This window comes from Crassostrea angulata, chromosome 7 (genome assembly GCF_025612915.1).
Source record: "Crassostrea angulata isolate pt1a10 chromosome 7, ASM2561291v2, whole genome shotgun sequence".
In the NCBI taxonomy this organism is placed as follows: domain Eukaryota; kingdom Metazoa; phylum Mollusca; class Bivalvia; order Ostreida; family Ostreidae; genus Magallana; species Magallana angulata.
Window position 1 is genome coordinate 27,765,807 of NC_069117.1, and position 22,122 is coordinate 27,787,928.

Consider the following 22,122-nt stretch of genomic DNA (forward strand, 5'->3'; position numbering starts at 1 on the left):
TAGTGATCATAACTAATCTGGTCTCCAGTATACGTGTACTACTGATCACAGAGAACACATCTATCCTAAATACAAATTGTATCGTAAATACATAAATGTAAATATATATGCATATGTGTATTATTCATCTAAACGATACTCTTAGTGATCATAACTAATCTGGTCTCCAGTATACGTGTACTACTGATCACAGAGAACACATCTATCCTAAATACAAATTGTATCGTAAATACCAATCTACTTATTTCTAAGAGTTTGGCCACTGTAATACATGTTTTAAGAATGAATAAAAAAAATGAAACAATCTTTTTAGTTTCTACAAAAAATTATCAAAATACATTGCATTTAGCAGTTGTTTAGTAAGTTCAGAACAATCTCTTTATTTTGATTTTTTATAGCTGTATATGTATATAGCTCTATGGTGTATTAGTCTGAACTGTTACATAAATCCATATCATCATACTCATATTCAATTCCTCATTTTATTTCAATTCCTAACCTCAGTTCAAAACAAACAAACAGAGTGCACCCCGTAAGCGCCTCTGAATTATTAGATGAAAAGCACTTTGATTAATTGCTCATTTGTTTTTTAATATCATACTATTTTTATAGATGGTGTAAACTGTGAATTGGAATTAGATTATCAGTATTGTTATACTTTCATGTTAAATACTGAAATCTAATTGGTATAGACGCAGTTCATAATCCTTTCTATTACCCTCAGCGTTAGCAACGCACTTAGCAACGGGTAACATTAAAAAAAGTTACATGCGCTTCGCGTCGGTTGACAATGGTTTTCTCGGGGTGTCAATTTCAACTGTTACCCTCCCAAACAGGCACTATTTATATACTGTATATATTTTGTCGAATAGTGAATAACTTCATCCTACGTCCTAGATTTCCCTCTATTGGAAAAAAATGACTTGATTCTCGATCAGTTGGGAGCAAGTAAAATATTAAGTCGAAAAGGGTCCATATAATAGGTCTGAAATAAATATGGGGTATTTAAAGGGTCACGATTTTGGTCAAAAGTTATTTTTTCGATTTTGATGTTTACAATGCTTAAGTAAGGCAATTTGATTGTCATTTGATGAGTTATAAGCGAGTTACAGAGCTTACAATTCTTCGCTATGTAAACAAAGCGTTTGTTTACATTTCGAATGTTGAAGTGAAAATGCCAGTTTTAGACCTAAAATAAATGTATTAATCGTTAGGAACTGTTTATTTATGCTTTTAATGAATAATAAGATAGACAAACCAGCTTTAAAAGGGTTTTTTACAGGTATATTGAACCTATGTAAACAAAAACAGGGCACGAGCCTTGTTTACATGACGAAGAATTGTGAGCCCTGTATCTTGCTTAAAACTCATCGACTGGCACCCAAATTTCATTTGATCATTAGAAATGCATTCCTAAAGCATTACAAATAATAAAAACAGAAAAAAAATTGACCAAAATCGTGACCATGCCTCTTTAACAAACTGTAAATACATCGTCTTGACATGTTTACACCTAACCGTGCTCCGTGGTGACAAATAATGCTGCTGTTGAGTGTGGAAGTCAGTTAATAAAATTACATTTTCAACAAATGTAACGAAACTTCACATATCAATGAAATTAATGTTTGTGCATGCTTTAATGTGCTAGTTATGACTTTCATGAAAACTATATGACATACAGCGACATTGTCTTCGTATTTGTTTCATTGACCCTTGTATCTAAACTAATCTTAAAAGAACATGTTGCATTAATCAACTATTACGTAGAGATAATACCGAATTACACGCACCACCATAATTTGATCCCCCATGGTGGCCCCACCCTATCCCCTGAAATCATGGTTTGAAAAAACTAGAATGAATAAACACTACCTGAGGATGCTTCCACCCAAGTTACAGCTTTTCTGGACAATTGGTTTTTGAGAAGAATGTTTTTTAAAAGATTTTTTCGCTATGTATTCCTATGTAAAATTCGACCCACCCATTGTGGCCGCACCCTACCCCCGGGATCATGGTTTGAACAAATTTGAATCTACACTACCTGAGGATGCTTCCAAACAAGTTACAGCTTTTCTGACTATTTTTGTTGAGAAGATTTTTCTCTATGTATTCCTATGTAAAAATTTCGACCCCCCATTGTGGCCCCATCTTACCCCCGGGGATCGTGATTTGAAAAAAAAATTTGATCTACACAGTTCCAGCTTTTCTGGCTAACTCGTTTTTGAAAAGAAGATTTTAATGATTTTTCTCTATTCATTTGTATCTAAAAAAATTGATCCCCCATTAGGGCCCCACCGTACCCCCGGGGATCATGGTTTGGACAAGCTTGAATCTACACTACTTGAGAATGCTTCCACACAAGTTACAGCTTTTTTGGCCGATTGATTTTTGAGAAGAATATTTTTAAAGATATTTATCTGTATATTTCACCTCAGGTGAGCTAACAATTATTTGTCTCTGCTACATGTACACGCACTTAGTATTTCCATCAGCAAAATTAATCTCCGTTTGGACTGAATCGACGAGAAAATACTTACAACTAGCCTTAGACACATTGCATTAATCAACTATTACGCAAAAACCATACCGTATTACCATTAGAATATGTATATTAGTTGTTAAAGTACCGTACCTGTTAATGTATCTTATTTTCCGCAAGTAACATTCAGCTGTCTTACTTTCCGATGTCTATATTTGATTGGTATTCAAAAATTACAAAATACAGGCGATGTTTCCCCTAAGTTACAAACCGTAATTCATGAAAACGAAACGAAAATCAAAACAAGCTAAAACCGCCGTCAAAGGTGAAAATGTCAACGCATTGAAATATTCAAACTCAATTTCACAAAATCGGCATTAATGTATCTTGCACATTTCAAATATTTCTTTCGCACGCAAACTGTTCCACAACAACCAAATTCATCTTTGTCAGATTGACCCATTTCTTATACGTTCAAAATGGCTGCTTCTTTGTTTCAAAGAGGGTTTTGAGATATGGAATACCGAACCTGAAGTTAAACTGATTGACCTTCATTCTCTCTGTCTTATTATCATTTCCGTAAATTACTCAAATTTGAAACAGAATTAGCCCTTAATTTTTGCAATTTATATTTTCCTTCCCATAAGGATAATTTATACTAAACTACGTTGAACTTGACTCAGTAGTTCTTGAGAAGAAGATTTTTAAAAATGCACCCCCCCCCCTCACTTTTTCTACAGTTTCAAGGTTTTCTCAGCTTTGAATAAAGATATGTCTTTCATTTCTGCAATTTATATTTGGCTTACCATAAGGATGCTTTGTGCCAAATTTGGTTGGAATTGGATAAGCGGTTTTAGAGAAGAGGTTTAAAATGTGAAAAGTTTACAGACGGACGGACAGACATACAGACAGATAGACAGACAGACAGACAGACGGACGACGGACAAACTGTGATCAGAAAAGCTCACTTGAGCTTTCAGCTCAGGTGAGCTGATAATATACATTGTAAAACATTGGGTCAGTGATGTCAATTTTAGACAGAGGACTTCAAAGGTAAATTCTTGCAAAATTTGGCTAAAACATTTCATATTTCTTTTATAAATTTATTTGCACGGCTTTATGCTAAAAATAAATCACATTTTTAATATTGATTTCTAGGTGTCAAACAGGGCCTGTAGATTATGATTTAATTTTTTTTTTTCTAACCACGCAGAATATTTACAAAAAATATTGTTTTAAATTCTTCGTAATTATTAGATTGCATATGAAGCTGCATAATTTTTTATTACTTTTTCGCTCTTGAAACTGTTTCTTTAAATAGGAACAATTAGATATGAAATAAAATCTTTCTGATTATCAAACTTTTTTTTATATATTTATTTGCACGGTTTTATGCTGAAAACAATCACATTCTTTTTAACATTGATTTCTAGGTGTGAAACAGGGTCTGCAGATTATGATTTTAATACATATATGTATATCACAAGTTGAAAGCCGCCCCCCCCCCCTCCCCCCCCCCAAAAAAAAATTTTTGGCAGTAAAATACTTAAGTATAGTTCCCGGCAAAAATTAACTTTTTTTTTTCATTTTCTTGTGTAATTATATGAAATAATAATCTTTCTGAGCTAAATTCTTATATAAATTTGAAAATTTAAAGATAACATATATACCTGAGAGTAATTGTAGGAAAAAGAACCGAGATGTTAATATGGTCGTTTGGTTAAGATATATGTTTTATTCAACACATTAAACAAATCTTATAAATGACGAATGGTTAAACAAAATTCTATAATACTCTTTGATTATATATGAGTATATAGTTTATATACCCTAGGTTTTGAGACTGAGGATCAATTTGCATCGTTTGATAGTTTTTAACAAAAGAAATGCAAGTAAATGTGAACAAAAATAGTATGATAGAAAATATTTTCTTCCTTTTTGTTTGCACTAAAATTACGACTTCGAATTTGTCGCTTAATATTTGGTACTTACAACTTACATAGAGATAATCCTTTTTAAAAATATACAATTGATGAAAACCAACTACTCTCATGCGAAAATTAAAAATTTTTCGCAATACTCACAAAAGCTTCATCGGCGCAACGCATTCCGCAACGCAAACCAGTCTTCACATTTTTATCATCTTGGTCGCGATATTTAGTCGCCGCAGACCAGTTTAACTACGGTGAATCGCGAAATATGGTCGTTGCAAAAAAAATTGGTGCATGAGAAATATTCTTTACATATTTTACATCATTCAAAAGTATCAGACAGTCAATCGAAATTGTTGTGTTTCACTTGTAGATATATTATCTCCATGAATTCAACAGCAATGAACAATATGTCAACAACCGACAACGAGAACAATGCTGTAAACTATCCCAGCATGCTTTGGATTGCTCCTACGTCATTGGCCCTCCTCATCATAACCGGAAACAGTATGGTCATTGGCGCCTGTTTCCATTTCGCCAAAAGCCGAAGTTATACCTTAAATTTCATTTTAGCTTTGTCGGTCGCAGACATAGCAACGGGGATGGGTATGGTCTTTAATGTTTTTACAAGAATTAATGCGGATATTTTGTCTTACAAAATCCCTTGCATTCTCTCCTATGAAGTTTTCTTCACTATGGCGTTGATTTCAGTAAACCTCCTGGCTTGTACCACATTTGATAGGTACCTTTCTATCTGCAAACACGAAAGGCACAAACAGTGGAACACGAAAACAGCGGTGACGGTCCAGATCTACTGTTCCTATAGTGTAGGCTTTATTGTTGGTGGCTTTCCATTTTTGGGACTAAATCGATGGGAAAATGGAATGAAATGTGAATTCAAAGAGCTTTACCCACAGGAGTTGTATCTTGTAAAGGCTTCACTGATGTTTCTTGGATTTGGCGTCAGCTTCGTTCTCTATGTATTCATTTTACGAAAAGCATGGAGAATATACAGTGGTAGACACATTGAAGTGTTACATAATGCAATCGTGCAACAACGAAATAATTTTATTCAAGCAAAATTGATGGGCATCGTCACCATCTTGAATACGATTTGCTGGCTTTCTTACAGTTCCATTACTTTGGTGTTTGGAATTACTAATCAGTCGAACAGTGCTGGATACCTGGATTTTGCTCTCTTGCTTTTGGGCTTCACCAATTCCTTGATTAATCCTATCATATATGCCTGGAATCGACCCGACTTTCGCGCTTTGTGGAAGAAACAGTTTCGTTGCAGACCACAAGTTGAAAACTCTGATGAAGTTCGACCTACCATTATCTTTGTTCAAAGTTATTGCTAAAGTTGTGCGTGATCCCTATGTTTAAACATCTTATGAGTAGGAGAGTAATTCGCAATGCATAGAATTCATAGACCTAAGTGAAAATCCCCTCATTAAGTCTATTTATTTTGGAGGTGCGGTGCTCCAGAGGCGGAGCCGATGGAAATAGTCGCTGTCAAGGCGGGTACAATAAACTTGCTTGTTGTCTGAATAGTCAGTATATGTGTATTAATTATATCGAAGAAAACTTTGTTTTTCGGCGATGCAAAGTTTGTTGTTGGTAAACAAGCTCGAATTTTAAAGAAGGCGAGTTTTAAAAGCTATATTTTGGAGAGTCAAGAGCTGTTTTTTAAAAAATGAAACGTAGTATAATGATTCTGAAAACAGCTACATTGATGTCCTACTGAGAGGAGGTTTCCAACCCCCTGAACTCCCCTTTGGAATAATTACTAATAATTAAAAAAAACTTCCCAAAACCTGTGGTGTAGAACTCTGAACTGTTAAAATATGATGAATAAATATCAGAAAGTGTTGTACGTACACGTTTCTGTAATCCCCATTTTAAGTTATTAAGGTTTTCCGCTCTCTCAGTGGAAAACCTTCTATTATTCTGAAAAATTTTCAAATTTCTTATTATTTTTTTTTCTTCTAGACGCCAACTTTGATCCTTAATATCTCGCTCGTTTGTTCACCGATTGTTTTGAAATTTTCAGGACTGATAACATGCCGCGTGTTGTCATTGCATATATTAGTTGAGGAAAATCACTATCCGGTTTTGAGTTATTTCCCTTTTAGTAAAATTTAACGACTTCTTTTGTCCAGGGGGTTTAGCTTTAACGATGACTGGCAGAGTCTCAAAGATGGGCTGGTTTGGAAGCTAATACATTGAATTTGTGCGAGATATATTTTATTTATTATTTAAATGCAAATAAAAGGGGTGGTATAGATGTCGAAACAAAGGTAAGAAAAAAAATCAAAAAAATTCGCGTATTTTCCGTGTTAGTTTTCTACCTGATAAAAATTTGTTATAACATGTATTTTAAAAGTTTTTGGTCTTACCCAGACCTTTCATTCGGTATACCGAAAAAGGGGCTGGCCCTTATAATTAGGGAGTTAGAGGCGTCCAAAGTTTCTTGTCAATAACTTAAAAAGGAATAAATATTTCTAATGCATTATTGAAGCAAAGTTGTAAAGAAATTAATTTTGAATCCTTCTGTAGTATTCAATTTAATGTTTTCGTAATTTATAGTCAGTATTTGCAGAAACAATTGTTGTCAGTTCGGTCCATTTTTGTGGGGGTGCGCACGTTTATGAGGTTATGAAAGGGCTTCTTGTAATGCACTAACTAATGTTAATGTAGCGCGCAAAAATAATTCCACATAAAATTCCCAAATGTTTTTATACATATGTACATTTTCATTTCATATAGATAAACCTCTTTGACCTTATTTTTGTTGTTTGTTTCATAACTGTGCCCCTGTCTATATTTAGATGCATTACGAGACTCAGGTAACCGATCGATAGGAGAGTCGCTAGCTGTATTTAGGCCGTCGCCTAGACGACAGTGCATGTGCTTGTAGAGCTGGCCGTACACGATTAACGCCCCACTGTGTTACTGTAACAGAGACATTTTGAATTGTTTCAGTACTGGGAGATGTGTTAATAAAATGGTTCCAATCCATGGTAATTAAACTCAACTTTTCTACAATACGTATACACGGCCGTCATATAAAGCGCAATGTGTATTACTGACATGACAATTTAAACGAACGCGGGATTGCTCCCGATAGAACAATTCTTTTAAAGCCAAAAAAAAAAAATACTGATTTGCGATGGATATAATATAATTATCATCGTGGAGATGATTTTAAAAAGTGAACTTGATATTCGTATACGATAATATTTGAATCCAAAGCCGCTAGTTTTAAGTTACAGTTATTAGGGATATTAATTATGACTTGCCCCGCGTTTCAGGTTTTTTACTTGCAAAGCATCTACAAACGAAAATACCAAACAACCTTCAGCAGCAACTTATAAATTATTTATTCCATACACAATTCTAAAGAGGTAATTAAATAAATTTTATAAATGCTTTATACTTGTATTCGTTATCTTCCATGGAAAAAAGTGGCATGGAAAAAATGTTGTTCAATGTTCATCAAATACGCTGTAGCCTTAGCAATCGAAAATAATTAACAAACTGTATATTGATAGATTGACATATCAACAAACATTCAGACCCGCATTGTGTTTTCTTACAAGTTCTATAGAACGTAGACTCAATGACTTTACCGTTTTCCGTCTGGGTTATTTTGAATCACGTGTGTACGTTATGTGTAGCCATATAGATAAACACTTTAAGTGTTTAAATTTCAAAAGAAATTGTGTACATGCAGAGCATTGCAATGCTAGGACAATAAAATTCCAACAATATATATGATGAGGCCGGTCAGACTGATACTGGTTCTGCTTGTTCTACAAATAGCGAATGTAAGACGAAGTATTTGGGTGTTATATTTTAAACAAATATAAGTATTGCTTTCTTAAAAGCTTGCATTACTCAACAAAGTATTTTATTGGGATCATTCTTAGTTACCTTACCTGCATATATGTACCGCTCTGTCTGTATCCCGGAAAAATTGACTACCATCCGAAATTTTTCATACAAGGTCTACAGACTTGCAGCTAACATTACCATTTTAGAATTTGCCGCTGTTTATAAATTCATTAAAAAGACGCGCAGAATCAAGTGGTTATATGGCGTTTGATATGGGATTTATAACGTCTATTTATATTGTTTTCATTAAAATTATTTCTTTATTTCAAGCTTGTGGGTGGAATGAAATCAGTTTCACATGTTATATGACATAAAGATGTCCTCTCCCCACTTTTTCTCGAGGCAACTATTTTTATAAAATTTACATAAAAAAAATTGAATTACTGTATCATGGAGTTCCCCCCCCCCCCCCTCCATTTTGGTAGCATGTAAAAAAAATGGTATGAAAATCATGAAATTATAAGTGAAATTTTGAAAATTTTGGAAAATTCATTTTTTTTTCTTTTGTTGCTTGTCAAGATTTGTTGGATGAGTTTGCCCCCCCCCCCTTTCAAAAACGATGCTACGTGCTTGGAAATTACTCATTTCTTTATTCCCCTCTTTAATAATCAAAACAAACTAACAAACATAACCGATCCAGATAAATATAATTACATGTATCAAAAATAAACTTAAAAAACAAACTACACATTCATCCTTCACCCACAATATTGCCTTTTCGATATTTGTCATCGTTGTAGACCCGTGTAACAATCTGTTAAGTAGGTGCTTGCACGAAAAAGAACCCCTTGCTGATCTACATTTTCATTAATGCATACAAAGAAAAAATATATATTTTGATTTATTTTTGAATTTCATTTGATGTAAGAAAAAAAAGAGAAGAAATTGGTTCTCAGTCTCTCTTTATGCCTGCTTGTTAGCGGTTAATCCAAGTTCATTTTGAATATCCTTTTGTAATTTAAAAAATGCGATGTAAATTTTTTTCATGCAATATTTCGGATAAAGCAATGAAGAGTTGTTTCTTGAAATTTTATTAGACCATAAAATTGTAAAATGCTAACATTGAAAATTGTGCCCGATTTCTTTTTTTTTTAAGGTAAAACTTTATTGATTTAAAAAATGATTCTTTGAGACAAACAAATTGACATAATCAATAAGAGTTTGAAAATCTCTAACTGCAGGTCTGTAGCTTTTAATCAGAAAAAGAATCGGATGGACGACCTAGGACACAGATCGTCCATCCGAATTTCTTGAAAGTTGCCATTATTTTCGTACGCGGACGCAATACTCACCGAGACTAAATGGTTCGTATCTTAAGTTTTAACTGCTTTGAAAGGTAATATTGGTTTTCTGATAATTATAAACATGAATAATTAAATAAAAATGGTTAAAATTACAGTAAAATTACCGGCATCGGTCTTCTCCGTGCGCGGATCTAGAAGGGGAAGGGTTCCAGGACCCCCCCCCCCCCCAGCGAAATTTCTTTCAATTACGTGTACATTATAAACTTACCAAATATGCCTCGGACATCCCTTGGCAAACTCAAATAACTGTCTGACTTTTCAACCCCCACCCCGGGAAAATTTTCTGATCCGCGCATGTTCCCCCTCCTCGAAATACAAAATTATTCTTCAAAACCCCTTGTAAAATTTCCAGGATCTCTGCATATATACTAATAGATTCATTGGCGCTTGCGTTTGATAAAAATGCGTGTAAAACGTTTGCCAGTGGTCTTTTTACCATCGTACCGGGCATAACCACAGTCCCACTCTGTGAATTAAATGCGGCGAATCAAACTAGAGACAACGTGTCTGTATTTGCTTATAAACATGTAGTATCATCGTGCAAAATGCACTGTTCAATTATAATTTTTTTTTCACTTTACTTGTAAAATTCAACATCTGTTTCGTAATTTTTTCTCACAGTTTATTTCTTACATAGTTACTTTTTTTATTTAGTGATTAGACTTTATAGAGACAGAGTGTAATGCATGTCTCAAGGACTGTTAATCTCTTAAAACAACATTGTGCAATTATCAGATTTTCATTTCTTGGACATCAAAGACTCATTGAGTTTATTTAATTATTTTATATATGTGAACCTTTCACTCAGCTTACTTATATCATTACCTGTTAATTGCAATTTATTCTCATTGTTAAGATTCTTATAAATAGTTATGTACAATTATCAATGCGCAGTCTGGAATACGGCGGCCAGCCCCGGCCAGGTCCGACTCTCCCAGAGTCTTGAGTCCGGAGGCCACTTCTGGCCATATCCGACTTGTTTGTAACATGTCTGTCTGTTAAATTGTTATAATGTTGCCATCGTTGAATCTCGTCTAATAATGTGGAATCCTGCATCAATTGCCTGTTTATTTCTCTGGAACTGTATACTGGTGGACCTTCGGGAATACGGCAAACCTACCCTTCGTTTTAACTTACGGCCCACAGCGCGCCCCAACCTTTTACCTTATACACTTTACGCCAACATTCCCTCACCCGGTTCGTACTGCACACGACCGATGCAGATCCAGACGAATTCTCTATCACCGTAAAATCTAAACGGTCACAGAAATATAATACTTTGTTTCTCAGTGTTTACACATCTAATATTGTACGATGGTCAGCTATCAATTTTTTGTAATACGTCACAAGTATGACGCAGCTACTACGGAAAACCTAATCGTTGCTTGCAACGAGCTCGTCTCTAGTTACTAATCCCTATTCTAAAACAAAAAATAACAGAATGAACCCCGTAGGCGCATATGAAAATAAAGGCACATGATGGATAGGGGTCTTAGTTTACTAAAATAACAGATTTTTTTTTGAGGAGGGGGGGGGGGGGGGATGGGGAGTCGACCTTTTAACTTGAAATCCTTTTGTACGTACATGTATATATACATCATTGAATCTTTATATCTAAACGTTTTTTTAGATAATTTTGGATGCAATGCGTCCTTAATCATTTAATTAAGAGTAGTAAAAAGTTTCCATATTAATTTATATACATATTAAGCGTAATCGACAACAATATTACAAGATGTAACAATGCATTTTGTTTTTACGTGATTTTGCTTAGATTTAGTATTTTGGGTACGATTTTGATGAAGCTACATAGCATACTATGAGAATCGCCGTTTTAAAATCATTCGGAATATAAATTCGAAAAAGTTTTATAACATTGAAAACTACGAGTACGATTTGTGGACCACGGTACACAATTTGGAGCATAAGTTTATACCCACGTAAGTTTTGTAACATTGGTTCCTGATCTAACCTAGTTTCCGAGGCCTTCCGTTTGAACAAGCACATCGGAGGGCTTCGGGAACAAGGGTACTCTTGACCAGTGAACACTATTTGCTAGGCTAGGAAAACCCCATTCGGTGAAAACTACTCAGTGGGCTAGAGACGCCTGATCTAGCCTAGTTTCCGAGGTCTTCCGATTGTGCATATACATCGGAAGGCTTCGGCAGCAGGTTGTTCAAATGCATCAGAAGGCTTCGGGACACGCTTGATAAGTGAACACTACTCACTAGGCTGTGGACACCCGATCGAGCGGTGAACACTACTCACTGCGCTAGGGATGCCTGATCTAGGCAATAGCTCCTGGGGGCTTCCGATTGTACAAGCACATCGGATGGCCTCGGGAAACAAGGTACTCTTGAAAGGTGAACACTAATAGCTAGGCTGTGGACACATCGATCAGTGAACACTACTCACTGGGTTATGAACGTCTGATCTTGCCTAGCTCCCGAGGCCGTCCGATTGTGCAAGCACATCGGAAGGCCCCGGGAAACAATATATGCTTCATAGGAAAACACTACACACTGAGCTTGGGACACCCCACTCACTACGCTGGGGACACCCTGATCAATGATTACTAATCATTTAGCCATACTCAATTTAATCAATTCAAACGATCGGTGATACAACTGTTTTACTATTCATTAAGGGACATCTCACAAGATAAACACACTCGACCTATACATATATGCATATGTATATTATTCATCTAAGCGATACTCTTAGTGGTCATAACTAATCTGGTCTCCTGTATACGTGTACTACTGATCAAAGAGCACACACCAGTGCACTAAATTATATCTTAAAGGGGCATGGTCACGATTTTGGTCAAAAATTATTTTTTCGATTTTAATGTTTACTATGCTTCAGTAAGGCATTTTTAATAGGCAACCTAAATTTGAGTGTCATTTGCTGAGTTACAAGCGAGTTATAGAGCTTACAATTCTTCGCTACGTAAACAAAGCGTTTGTTTACATTTTGAATGATGAAGTTGAAAATTCCAGTTTTAGACCTAAAATAAATGTGTTAATCGTTAGGAACTGTTAATTTATGCTTAAAATGAATAATTAGATAGACAAACCAGCTTTAAAAAGATGTTTTACTGATTTATTGAACCTATGTAAACAAAAACAGGGCACGAGCCTTGTTTACATGACGAAGAATTGTAAGCCCTGTATCTTGCTTAAAACTCAACGACTGGCACCCAAATTTCATTTGATCCTTAGAAATGCATTCCTAGAACATTGCAAATAATAAAAACAGAAAAATAAAATGTGACCAAAATCGTGACCATGCCCCTTTAAATATAAACTGTATCGTAAATACCAATCTACTTATTTCTAAGAGTTTGGCCTACTGTAATACATGTTTTAAGAATGAATAAAAAAAATGAAACAATCTTTTTAGTTTCTACAAAAAATTATCAAAATACATTGCATTTAGCAGCTGTTTAGTAAGTTCAGAACAATCTCTTTATTTTGATTTTTTATAGCTGTATATGTATAAAGCTCTATGGTGTATTAGTCTGAACTGTTACATAAATCCATATCATCATACTTATATGCAATTCCTCATTTAATTTTAATTCCTAACCCCAGTTAAAAAAAAAAACAAACAAACAGAGTGCACCCCGTAAGCGCCTCTGAATTATTAGATGAAAAGAGATGTATGTACATTCGTTGTTTTTAATGTTGGATAGAGGTCCTATTTGAATTAATAAAGATTTGGGGGGGGGGCGAGCTTTTACAATTTTGTATTTACATGAAAGAGTATATGTACGAGGGTCAATAAAAAAAATACGAAGACTTTTGTCATAGCTATGTTATTAAACGTCATATTATTGCTAAATTCAGTAGACATAATTTAGCAGTTTCAAACAATTTGAAATAAAAAAGTTAATATATTCGTTCATTTTTTTTGGAATTATTTTGAAAATACCCCTGCAAAAATGAGGTCACGGCGCACGGTCATACTTTGTGTTGTGTCAACAATAAATCATGTCATGTTGAAAGTAATATCTCCATGAATTTGGCTTAAAACTAACTAATATTGAAACATAAAATCTAAAATTGCCATGATATTCTATGTACCAAATAAGGACGGGATATATAGATTTGTTGAACAGATATCAGTAATTAAAGACATATAGTCCTCTTTAAAATTGACTAAAAACATTAACGTCGCCGGACGTCACGGCGCAACGAAAAGTATAAACAGTATGGATCTAACTCGGTAAAAAGCCGGTGAAAATGCTCAATGGTGAAAAAAAAAACAAGTCAAAAATAATTTGCACATTTCTGCTTTACTCTAACACATTTTGTGGGGTTGCAGTAAATGTATTTTGAACATCAAACAATACAAAAGAGAGTAGAATATCTGTAAATATTTGATTAAAAAATAAACAACGTCATCTGACATTCAGGGATAGCCTTATTGTAAACGAAGAGACATCACGAAGGTGAACACTGCTTACATCCCGATGATACAGTGATTACTATACCCTTGGAAATACTTATATAATCCTATCTATCCGTGATACACTTCTCATTAGTTGAACACTTCGCCAGACAAATACATTAGAACTGATAAACATGTATATTTACATTCACTTTCTTTCTTCCTATTAAATTGCGCTGGTTGATTTGAGTAGTATTTAAGCATAACACAGAAGACCCAATCACCAAATCTGATGCTAATGAATACAGTTATCCTATAGTATTTTTCGAAGAACATGACTGACTCTCCTCGCGACTTCAAACCGGATCACGACATGATGTTATACTTACGCTGACTGATATTTCATTAATGTAAATATTTTTTCAACAGTCAAATGAATTCAATTGATTAATTTCATAGTATATCAAAAGTATATTCATCAAATTACAGAATGAAAAATAATATTGTATTATAAGAATTCAAAGCGCTGTGCACTATTTTTGTCCCTATAATTCGGCTGTTCCAGTGGCTCTTCCGTTAATTGCGCATTACTCGTTGAATAAGGCAGAGGTTTTTAAAAATAAATCATAATTGACGAAAGGAAATGAATTTAAAAAAAAAAATAAATAAAGCAATAAATCATTGTTTTTTTTGAAAGATGTGGTCTCATAACTGCAATGGTGAGTGCCAACAAATTTTCATAGCGCGCGCTATCCCTCTCTCTCTCTCTCTCTCTCTCTCTCTCTCTGGTAGGCTTTTTTTATTGTTTATTTGACCTTCAAAAATTAAATCATAATTAACTTATCCACTAAAAAACCAAAGCTTTCAGACTACTCTTGGCCTATTTGGTCCGCTTTACAGAATGATAGAAGTTCTAATCAAATTCCCTCACAATTTCCATCTTCTTTTGATAAAACCTTTACGAATTGTTTTTCTGCTGTTTTTATTTTTTAATGTTGTTCTTCCTAATAAACAATTGATTTTTTTAAAAGACTTACGCACAAGTCTAATCTAATTTTGTTTAAATCGATCATTTTAATCCCAGTCTATGACCATCAATGCGTGAACTGTTTTTTATTGCTACTTTTTTAAAACCATTACAACGCATAGAAACGTGTATCACTAATACCTAATAAATTGATCCCGAGGATCTTTTGATTTTAAGTATTCGAGTCCATCGAGGACCATTCAAAGCATTTTTTTTTCTGATGAAACAAAAATTTTCGAATTCGTTTTAACGAATCTAATTATCAAAAAAAATGAAATTGATCTAAATCTTCATTCTATTTTTACAGGTTCGCAAAATCTGGGGTCTCATTGTTTGTTAACGTCTTTGAATGAAAGAGTGTGCAAATGGCTTAAAAAAATTATATTAATAGGTCATATGATAGGCTTTCTAAGATGTTATAATATGTGTGTTTTGTCTTGCTTTTAATTAGATTGAATTAAACTTTCTTTTAGCCTTTATATCGTATTTGAGAGGTGTGCAATATACCAACTAGCACATTAAAGAATGTAGAAACTACACTACAATATACAAATTTATGCTAATAATTATCGGCTTTGTCAATGGTGACTAACCAATTCTTGATATAAATTTTATTACGTGCGTTTTGTAGATGCTTATCATTTTTCAACTACATTGATGTGAAAATGGATTAAAACGTATTCATGTACATTGTATATCTAAAGAGGAGAACATAGTTCTTTACCAACAGGGGTTTTATCTATAAAAGCGTCTTTTGTGTTTGATTTTGGCGTCATTCTTATTCTGTATGTCTTCATTTTACAAAAATTATGGAAATGATACAGTAGAAGACACATTGTGATATTATACAGAACCATCTTACCAAGAGCTATGTACAGTAGTTGTGTCAAACAGCAATGTGCCGGATGCCTGTCTATTTCATTGCTGGCCACTCAGCCATGGCTTTTTAAAATCAACACGATATTTGTCTGCCTTTTGAGCCAAGACTACCCAATCTATTGACATTTAACTCGTATCCAGCGTCATTTTTAACTTTTTATGCAAGAAATAGACAGTTACAATGTTAACACCGTAATGAAAACGATTAGTTGGATTTCTATAACCACTTCATAACTCTGGCTTTTTCTTAATTCCTAGTTAGTCAAATAACTCCGTTATTTCGATTTTGTTTCATTACGTTGACTCGACACACCAATTAATTATTTGATGAAACGATAAAGAATCTTGTTTGAAATACTATTTTACAAAAATGAGAACATTATTTTTATATGAATTTTTGTGAGGTAATTATACCCCCGCTCCGAAGGAGAGGGGGTATACTGTTTTACCCTTGTGTGTCTGTCTGTCCGTCTGTCCGTCCGTAACAAAAATTTCTGTCGCATTTATCTCAGCAACTATTTATCACAGATGCTTGAAATTTTTACACAGTGTTTGTTAAGGCATGCCATATCGTGGGATATATTTTTGTACCAATCGGACGTCAACTTCCTGTTAAATGACGACTTTGCTTATTTTTTAATTAAAATTTTCAAACAAATTTTCGTCAAAGATTTCTCAGCAACTATCTATCGCAGATGCTTGAAATTTTTACACAGTGTTTGTTAAGGCATGCCATATCGTGGGATATATTTTTGTACCAATCGGACGTCAACTTCCTGTTAAATGACGACTTTGCTTATTTTTTAACTAAAATTTTCAAACCAATTTTCGTCAAAGATTTCTCAGCAACTATCTATCGCAGATGCTTGAAATTTTTACACACTATTTGTTTTGGCATGCCATATCGTGGGATATATTTTTGTACCAATCAGACGTCAACTTCCTGTTAAATGACGACTTTGTTTATTTTTAGCAAAAATTTTCAAACAAATTTTTGTCAAAGAATTCTCAGCAACTGTTTATCGCAGATGCTTGAAATTTTTACACAGTGTTTGTTAAGGCATGCCATATCGTGGGATGTATTTTTGTACCAATTGGACGTCAACTTCCTGTTAAATGAGTACTTTGTTTATTTTAGCCAAAATTTTCAAACAAATTTCCGTCAAAGATTTCTCAGCAGCTATTTATCGCAGATGCTTAAAATTTTAACACACTATTTGTTTTGGCATGCCATATTGTGGGATATATTTTTGTACCAATCAGATGTCAACTTCCTGTTAAATGACGACTTTGTTTATTTTTAGCAAAAATTTTCAAACAAATTTTTGTCAAAGAATTCTCAGCAACTGTTTATCGCAGATGCTTGAAATTTTTACACAGTGTTTGTTAAGGCATGCCATATCGTGGGATGTATTTTTGTACCAATCGGACGTCAACTTCCTGTTAAATGAGTACTTTGTTTATTTAAGCCAAAATTTTCAAACAAATTTCCGTAAAAGATTTCTCAGCAGCTATTTATCGCAGATGCTTGAAATTTTAACACACTATTTGTTTTGGCATGCCATATTGTGGGATATATTTTTGTACCAATCAGATGTCAACTTCCTGTTAAATGACGACTTTGTTTATTTTTAGCAAAAATTTTCAAACAAATTTTTGTCAAAGAATTCTCAGCAACTGTTTATCGCAGATGCTTGAAATTTTTACACAGTATTTGTATAAGCATGCTATATCGTGGGATGTATTTTTGTACCAATTGGACATCAACTTCCTGTTAAATGATAACTTTGTTTATTTTTAGCCAAAATTTTCAAACAAATTTCCGTCAAAGATTTCTCAGCAACTATTTATCGCAAATGCTTGAAATTTTAACACACTATTTGTTTAGTCATGCCATATTGTGGGATATATTTCTGTACCAATCGGATGCCAGCTTTCTGTTAAAGGTCAACTTTGCTTATTTTGCATATTCACATCAGAGCGGGGGTATCACTAGTGAGCATTGGCTCACAGATATCTTGTTTTTAATAGAATTCAGAAACATCGTTTGCCGATGGTAATTTTTTCTCTCTGAAGGTCCAATATTTTTAAAAATCATAGGTTGTCCGAGTTCCAGTTAACAACTCGGGATTTTCCCCCTTTCCCAGAGGAGCAATAGCAACCTGCCATTCATGTCGCACACAACCGTTCCGTCGAAGTTAGAATGGTAGACCAGTCAACATCGAATTTGCTTTTTTTTGGGGGGGGGGAGGGGGTCTGTAAACGAACACATAAAAAAGTATAACTGTATATTATTTTGTTTTCTTTTTCTTGAAATTTGAATTGTTTTATCTTCATGAGCAACAGATTCAATGGCTTACTATAATTTATGGTAAGTGTTCAATATCCTCCAAAACACCGGCATGTTCTCTACCAGTCTCGAATTCTTTTGTATTATATCTTGTGAATCTACAAATTCAATTCATTCATTGGTCGTCTTTTCCCATGATATATTTTCACAGTTGTTGATACAGTTGGATGTAAACTATATTATTGTCCAAAGCAATACAAAAGACATACACATTACATAAAAAATTATTTTATTGTATATATATCGAGAATACATTCATTATTCACATGACGTAAGTTATCTACGCTTCGTTCCCCTTGTACCACAAGGTGGAGCTACATTCTGGGGCCAGTTGCAAATCTGCATGACTTCATCAAAGACGACACCTGAAAGAAAATCAAACAATTTCTACCAATTTTTGAAAATAATTGTGGGGTTTTTTTTTTGGAGATATCAAAACTTACTCCTAGTAGGTTTTATATTGAAATCTATTCTTAAACAGGGGAGAAAGTCAAATAGTTTTCATTATGTACTGGGGTTTTTTTTTCGTTTTTTTTTCTTGTTTTTCTTTTGTTTCTATATCCGGCACACTAAATAAAATCGATGGGGTTTCTTATAATATATGATTTTATAATAGAATAACCAAATGGCAAAATCGTATCAGTTCTAAATACGCAAAAGTACTTGAAGCAAACGTGGTGTTCAAATACATTTACATGTATGTGACGCTTATCTTGTTCTTTCAATGATCTGTAGGAAAAAAAATAACGAACTGTAGATTAGTATAGTATTCTTTCTACGGTATTGGACAATCATTGAAGTATTAATAGTTTATGCTTTTGTGTACGCGAGACTCTTTTATGATTAACCTTCATTGCCACCCTTGTCAGCATGTGTTGTATAGATAAGGTACAACAGTACTTATAATAGAAAATAATATATTGAGTAGGCCTACTGAAAATAGCTACGCTTTGATCAGAAATATGAATACAAGAAGTAATGACAAGCTACTTCTAACAATTACGGTGATAAAAAATTCTTAATTTTTTTCTTATTTTTTTTTTTAATTTTTGCTCGAAAAAAACATTCATTTTGAGGAATTTTTAATTTTACATATATACAATCACGTTTTCCCCTGTCTCAGTAAAAGTGTGATACATACCTGGGTTACAGAAATTGTGTCCAAAGTACGTCCCTCCGTGGCATGTGTAGTAGGAGGTGCAGTTCCTGGTTATATCGGCGTATCTCTTGTCCGCTAACAGAGTACAGTCCTGCCACATACCGCAAGGGGCGGGTACCCTTGCAGGACTGCAAAGCAAGATATTAAGTACTAGCAAATGGAAGCTTTTTCTTTTAGTTGTCGAATAACATACATCGCCCTGACAAAATTTTTCTCTATTCACTTTTTAAAAAAGCAACAGGGGATCAAAGGGGCTGGTCCATCCAATTTAAGCCGTCCATCATTTCGGGCCAATTTTGGTTGGTACCTCGCAAAGTGCTAATGAAAGTGAAAACTTAAAACATCTGATGGAGCACCATGGGTCATTATTCCCCATTATTCTGTTTAAAAAATCCAACTAAAAACTATATGACATTCATCTGTGTCATACCGTTAACCGTTGTTCGGGGTTCAAATTTCGATACATGCAAGACCGTTGGAAACCCCGTTCCAGAGACCATGCTTAATGTAAAGTACTTAACTTGGGATTTTTAAAAGCAGAAAACTTTGACTTCAATCCGAACATAGGGACCTGCCGCAGACAAAAACTGTATTTGGTAAGTAATACTTCGTAGCAATTGATTGGATAAAATTAAATTATTCGCATTCGCATCTTACTCGTCACATGATTTTGTATTGGAGTTGAAGACGGTATTAGTGGCTGGAGGGTCCGGACAGTTATGGATGGTTCCGTGCTGGTTGTGGCAGACGACATAGGACCGACAGGCCACCTCGTACACGCCGTCAACTTTTCCAAAGCATTCGTCGGCAGATATCAAATGTGCTAAAAAATAAAACAATTTTCGTCTTTTGAACTTTTTTTTTGGCATCTGTAAAACACGTTTATAACGAAGTGGCAGGGACGGGCTATTTTGTTTCGTTATAAGCGTAATTAGTTTACAACATGTAATAAAGCCACGGGAAATGAAATTGACTTCACTGTAAGCGTCAATTTATTATAAGCGGGTTCGTTATAACCGTGTTTTACTGTATTTGTTTTTTGTTTTTTTAAAGAATTTTTAATTTACAGGTGGAAAATGTTTATAAAATTTTGAAATAAAAATTGATCTGTTTCATTTTCATCAAAAGATTCATTTTATTATTTTTTTTCCAAAGAAAATCTTATTGAGCAAAGGTTCCAATGAAAAAAGACCAATTTTCTCTCTTCAATTGAGAAAAGTGTTTGCAATTCAAAACTTTATCATGCATTAGAAATATTGAATATATTACAGATTATGTAATGCAGTGTATATATCTTGAATCTAAGAGTAGATACTGTGATATCTAATTGCATGCGCCAGAGGAACCAGAAATGTCCTTGGCTTCCAGTATGAGTCCGAAACAAAATCGATTAGAAATTCACAGACCCTGTTAGATCTTAAACAGCTATTGCGAATAGATTTTAAATCAACTAATGACTTTTCTTAATTTTTCAACATTCTTTTTTTTTTTTTTAAATTAGATTATACTTGCATATTTGTGAATTCTATTAGTATATTATTTAAATAAAACATCAATATATAGCTTTATTTGAAATACCTAAATTCATGGTGCTCTTTGATATAAACAAAGAATGCGTGGGATTTCCAATAAATAAATAACTTTTTTATCCGCGCATCCTTTAGTGTTTCAAAACATAAAGACAACGGGAATCGAACTTACCCAAGAGCGAAACAATGATACAGATGAGCATCATATTAGGAAAGCTTCAGACTGCGTCCTGTCTATACGTCCACTTTATAGAGTTATAGCACCTGCACTTCTTATCAAATTTCACTGACAATTCATTCCCTAGTAATTCCTCGAATTACATGATATGCAATATTGATAAGAAATTGTGAAATTCTAGCTAATCCAAGTTACAAGTTTTCAAGGATATGTAACAAGGGGGATTTTTTTCCTTCTTTCTTTGAGCTTGTCATGGCGAGGTTTATCCGTTGTTCAAAAAGAGTTCCTAAAAATCTAAATTACCATGTGTACATGTATGTACCGAAAAACCAGTAATTATAAAATCATTTTGTAACCATTATAACTATAAACTAAATAATGTACTTCATATGAGCCCGTGATAAGCTACCTACAAGGTTTCAATCCGTTACAATGTTTTCAACCTGTGTAACAATGTAACGAATGGGTTCCGCCGAGGCAAGTGTTCACGCTTCTGGGACTTCTGCCTCTGGCGGACAGGCTAGTCCAGGAAGCGGTTTCCCGTCAACCCTGACGAGAGGACTGCGTTCAAGATTGTTGCAGCTAACTACATGTAGCTACATGTATTGTTATACTTTCATGTTAAATACTGAAATCTGATTGGTTTAAACGCAGTTTATATCCGTTCTATTACCCTCAGCGTTAGCAACACACTTGGCAACGGGTAACACAACGAATTGTTACATGCGGGTAAATTATGCGCGTACGGTTCGCAGTAGAATTCATGTCAATTCTATATAAAAGCAGTAAAAATTTCTCTAAAAGTAAGACATTCAGTATAATAAAATAAATAGTGCCTGTTTGGAAGGGTAACAGTTGAAGTTGACACTCCTTGAAAGCGATCTTGTACGCAGCCCAGACAGCAAGCACCGAACACACTAAAGAATACAGTCAAAACGACGTAGACGTCTGATCGTGGTACGACAGCTAACCAAGATACCTTCACACCGTCCGC

The 22,122-nt window shown here is 34.2% G+C and overlaps 1 protein-coding gene across 1 annotated transcript; it reads right to left on the reverse strand.

The window, feature by feature from the left end:
* Window positions 1-18,474: 18,474 nt before the first annotated feature.
* On the reverse strand, window positions 18,475-21,280 carry LOC128156033 (uncharacterized). The gene is made up of 4 exons (XM_052817991.1): window positions 21,123-21,280; window positions 20,079-20,244; window positions 19,404-19,549; window positions 18,475-18,627 (listed from the first exon to the last, which is right to left on the reverse strand). Exons 1-4 carry the CDS (start codon window positions 21,154-21,156, stop codon window positions 18,539-18,541), a joined length of 435 nt encoding a protein of 144 aa, XP_052673951.1. The 5' UTR covers window positions 21,157-21,280; the 3' UTR covers window positions 18,475-18,538.
* Between the last annotated feature and the right edge of the window lie 842 nt (window positions 21,281-22,122).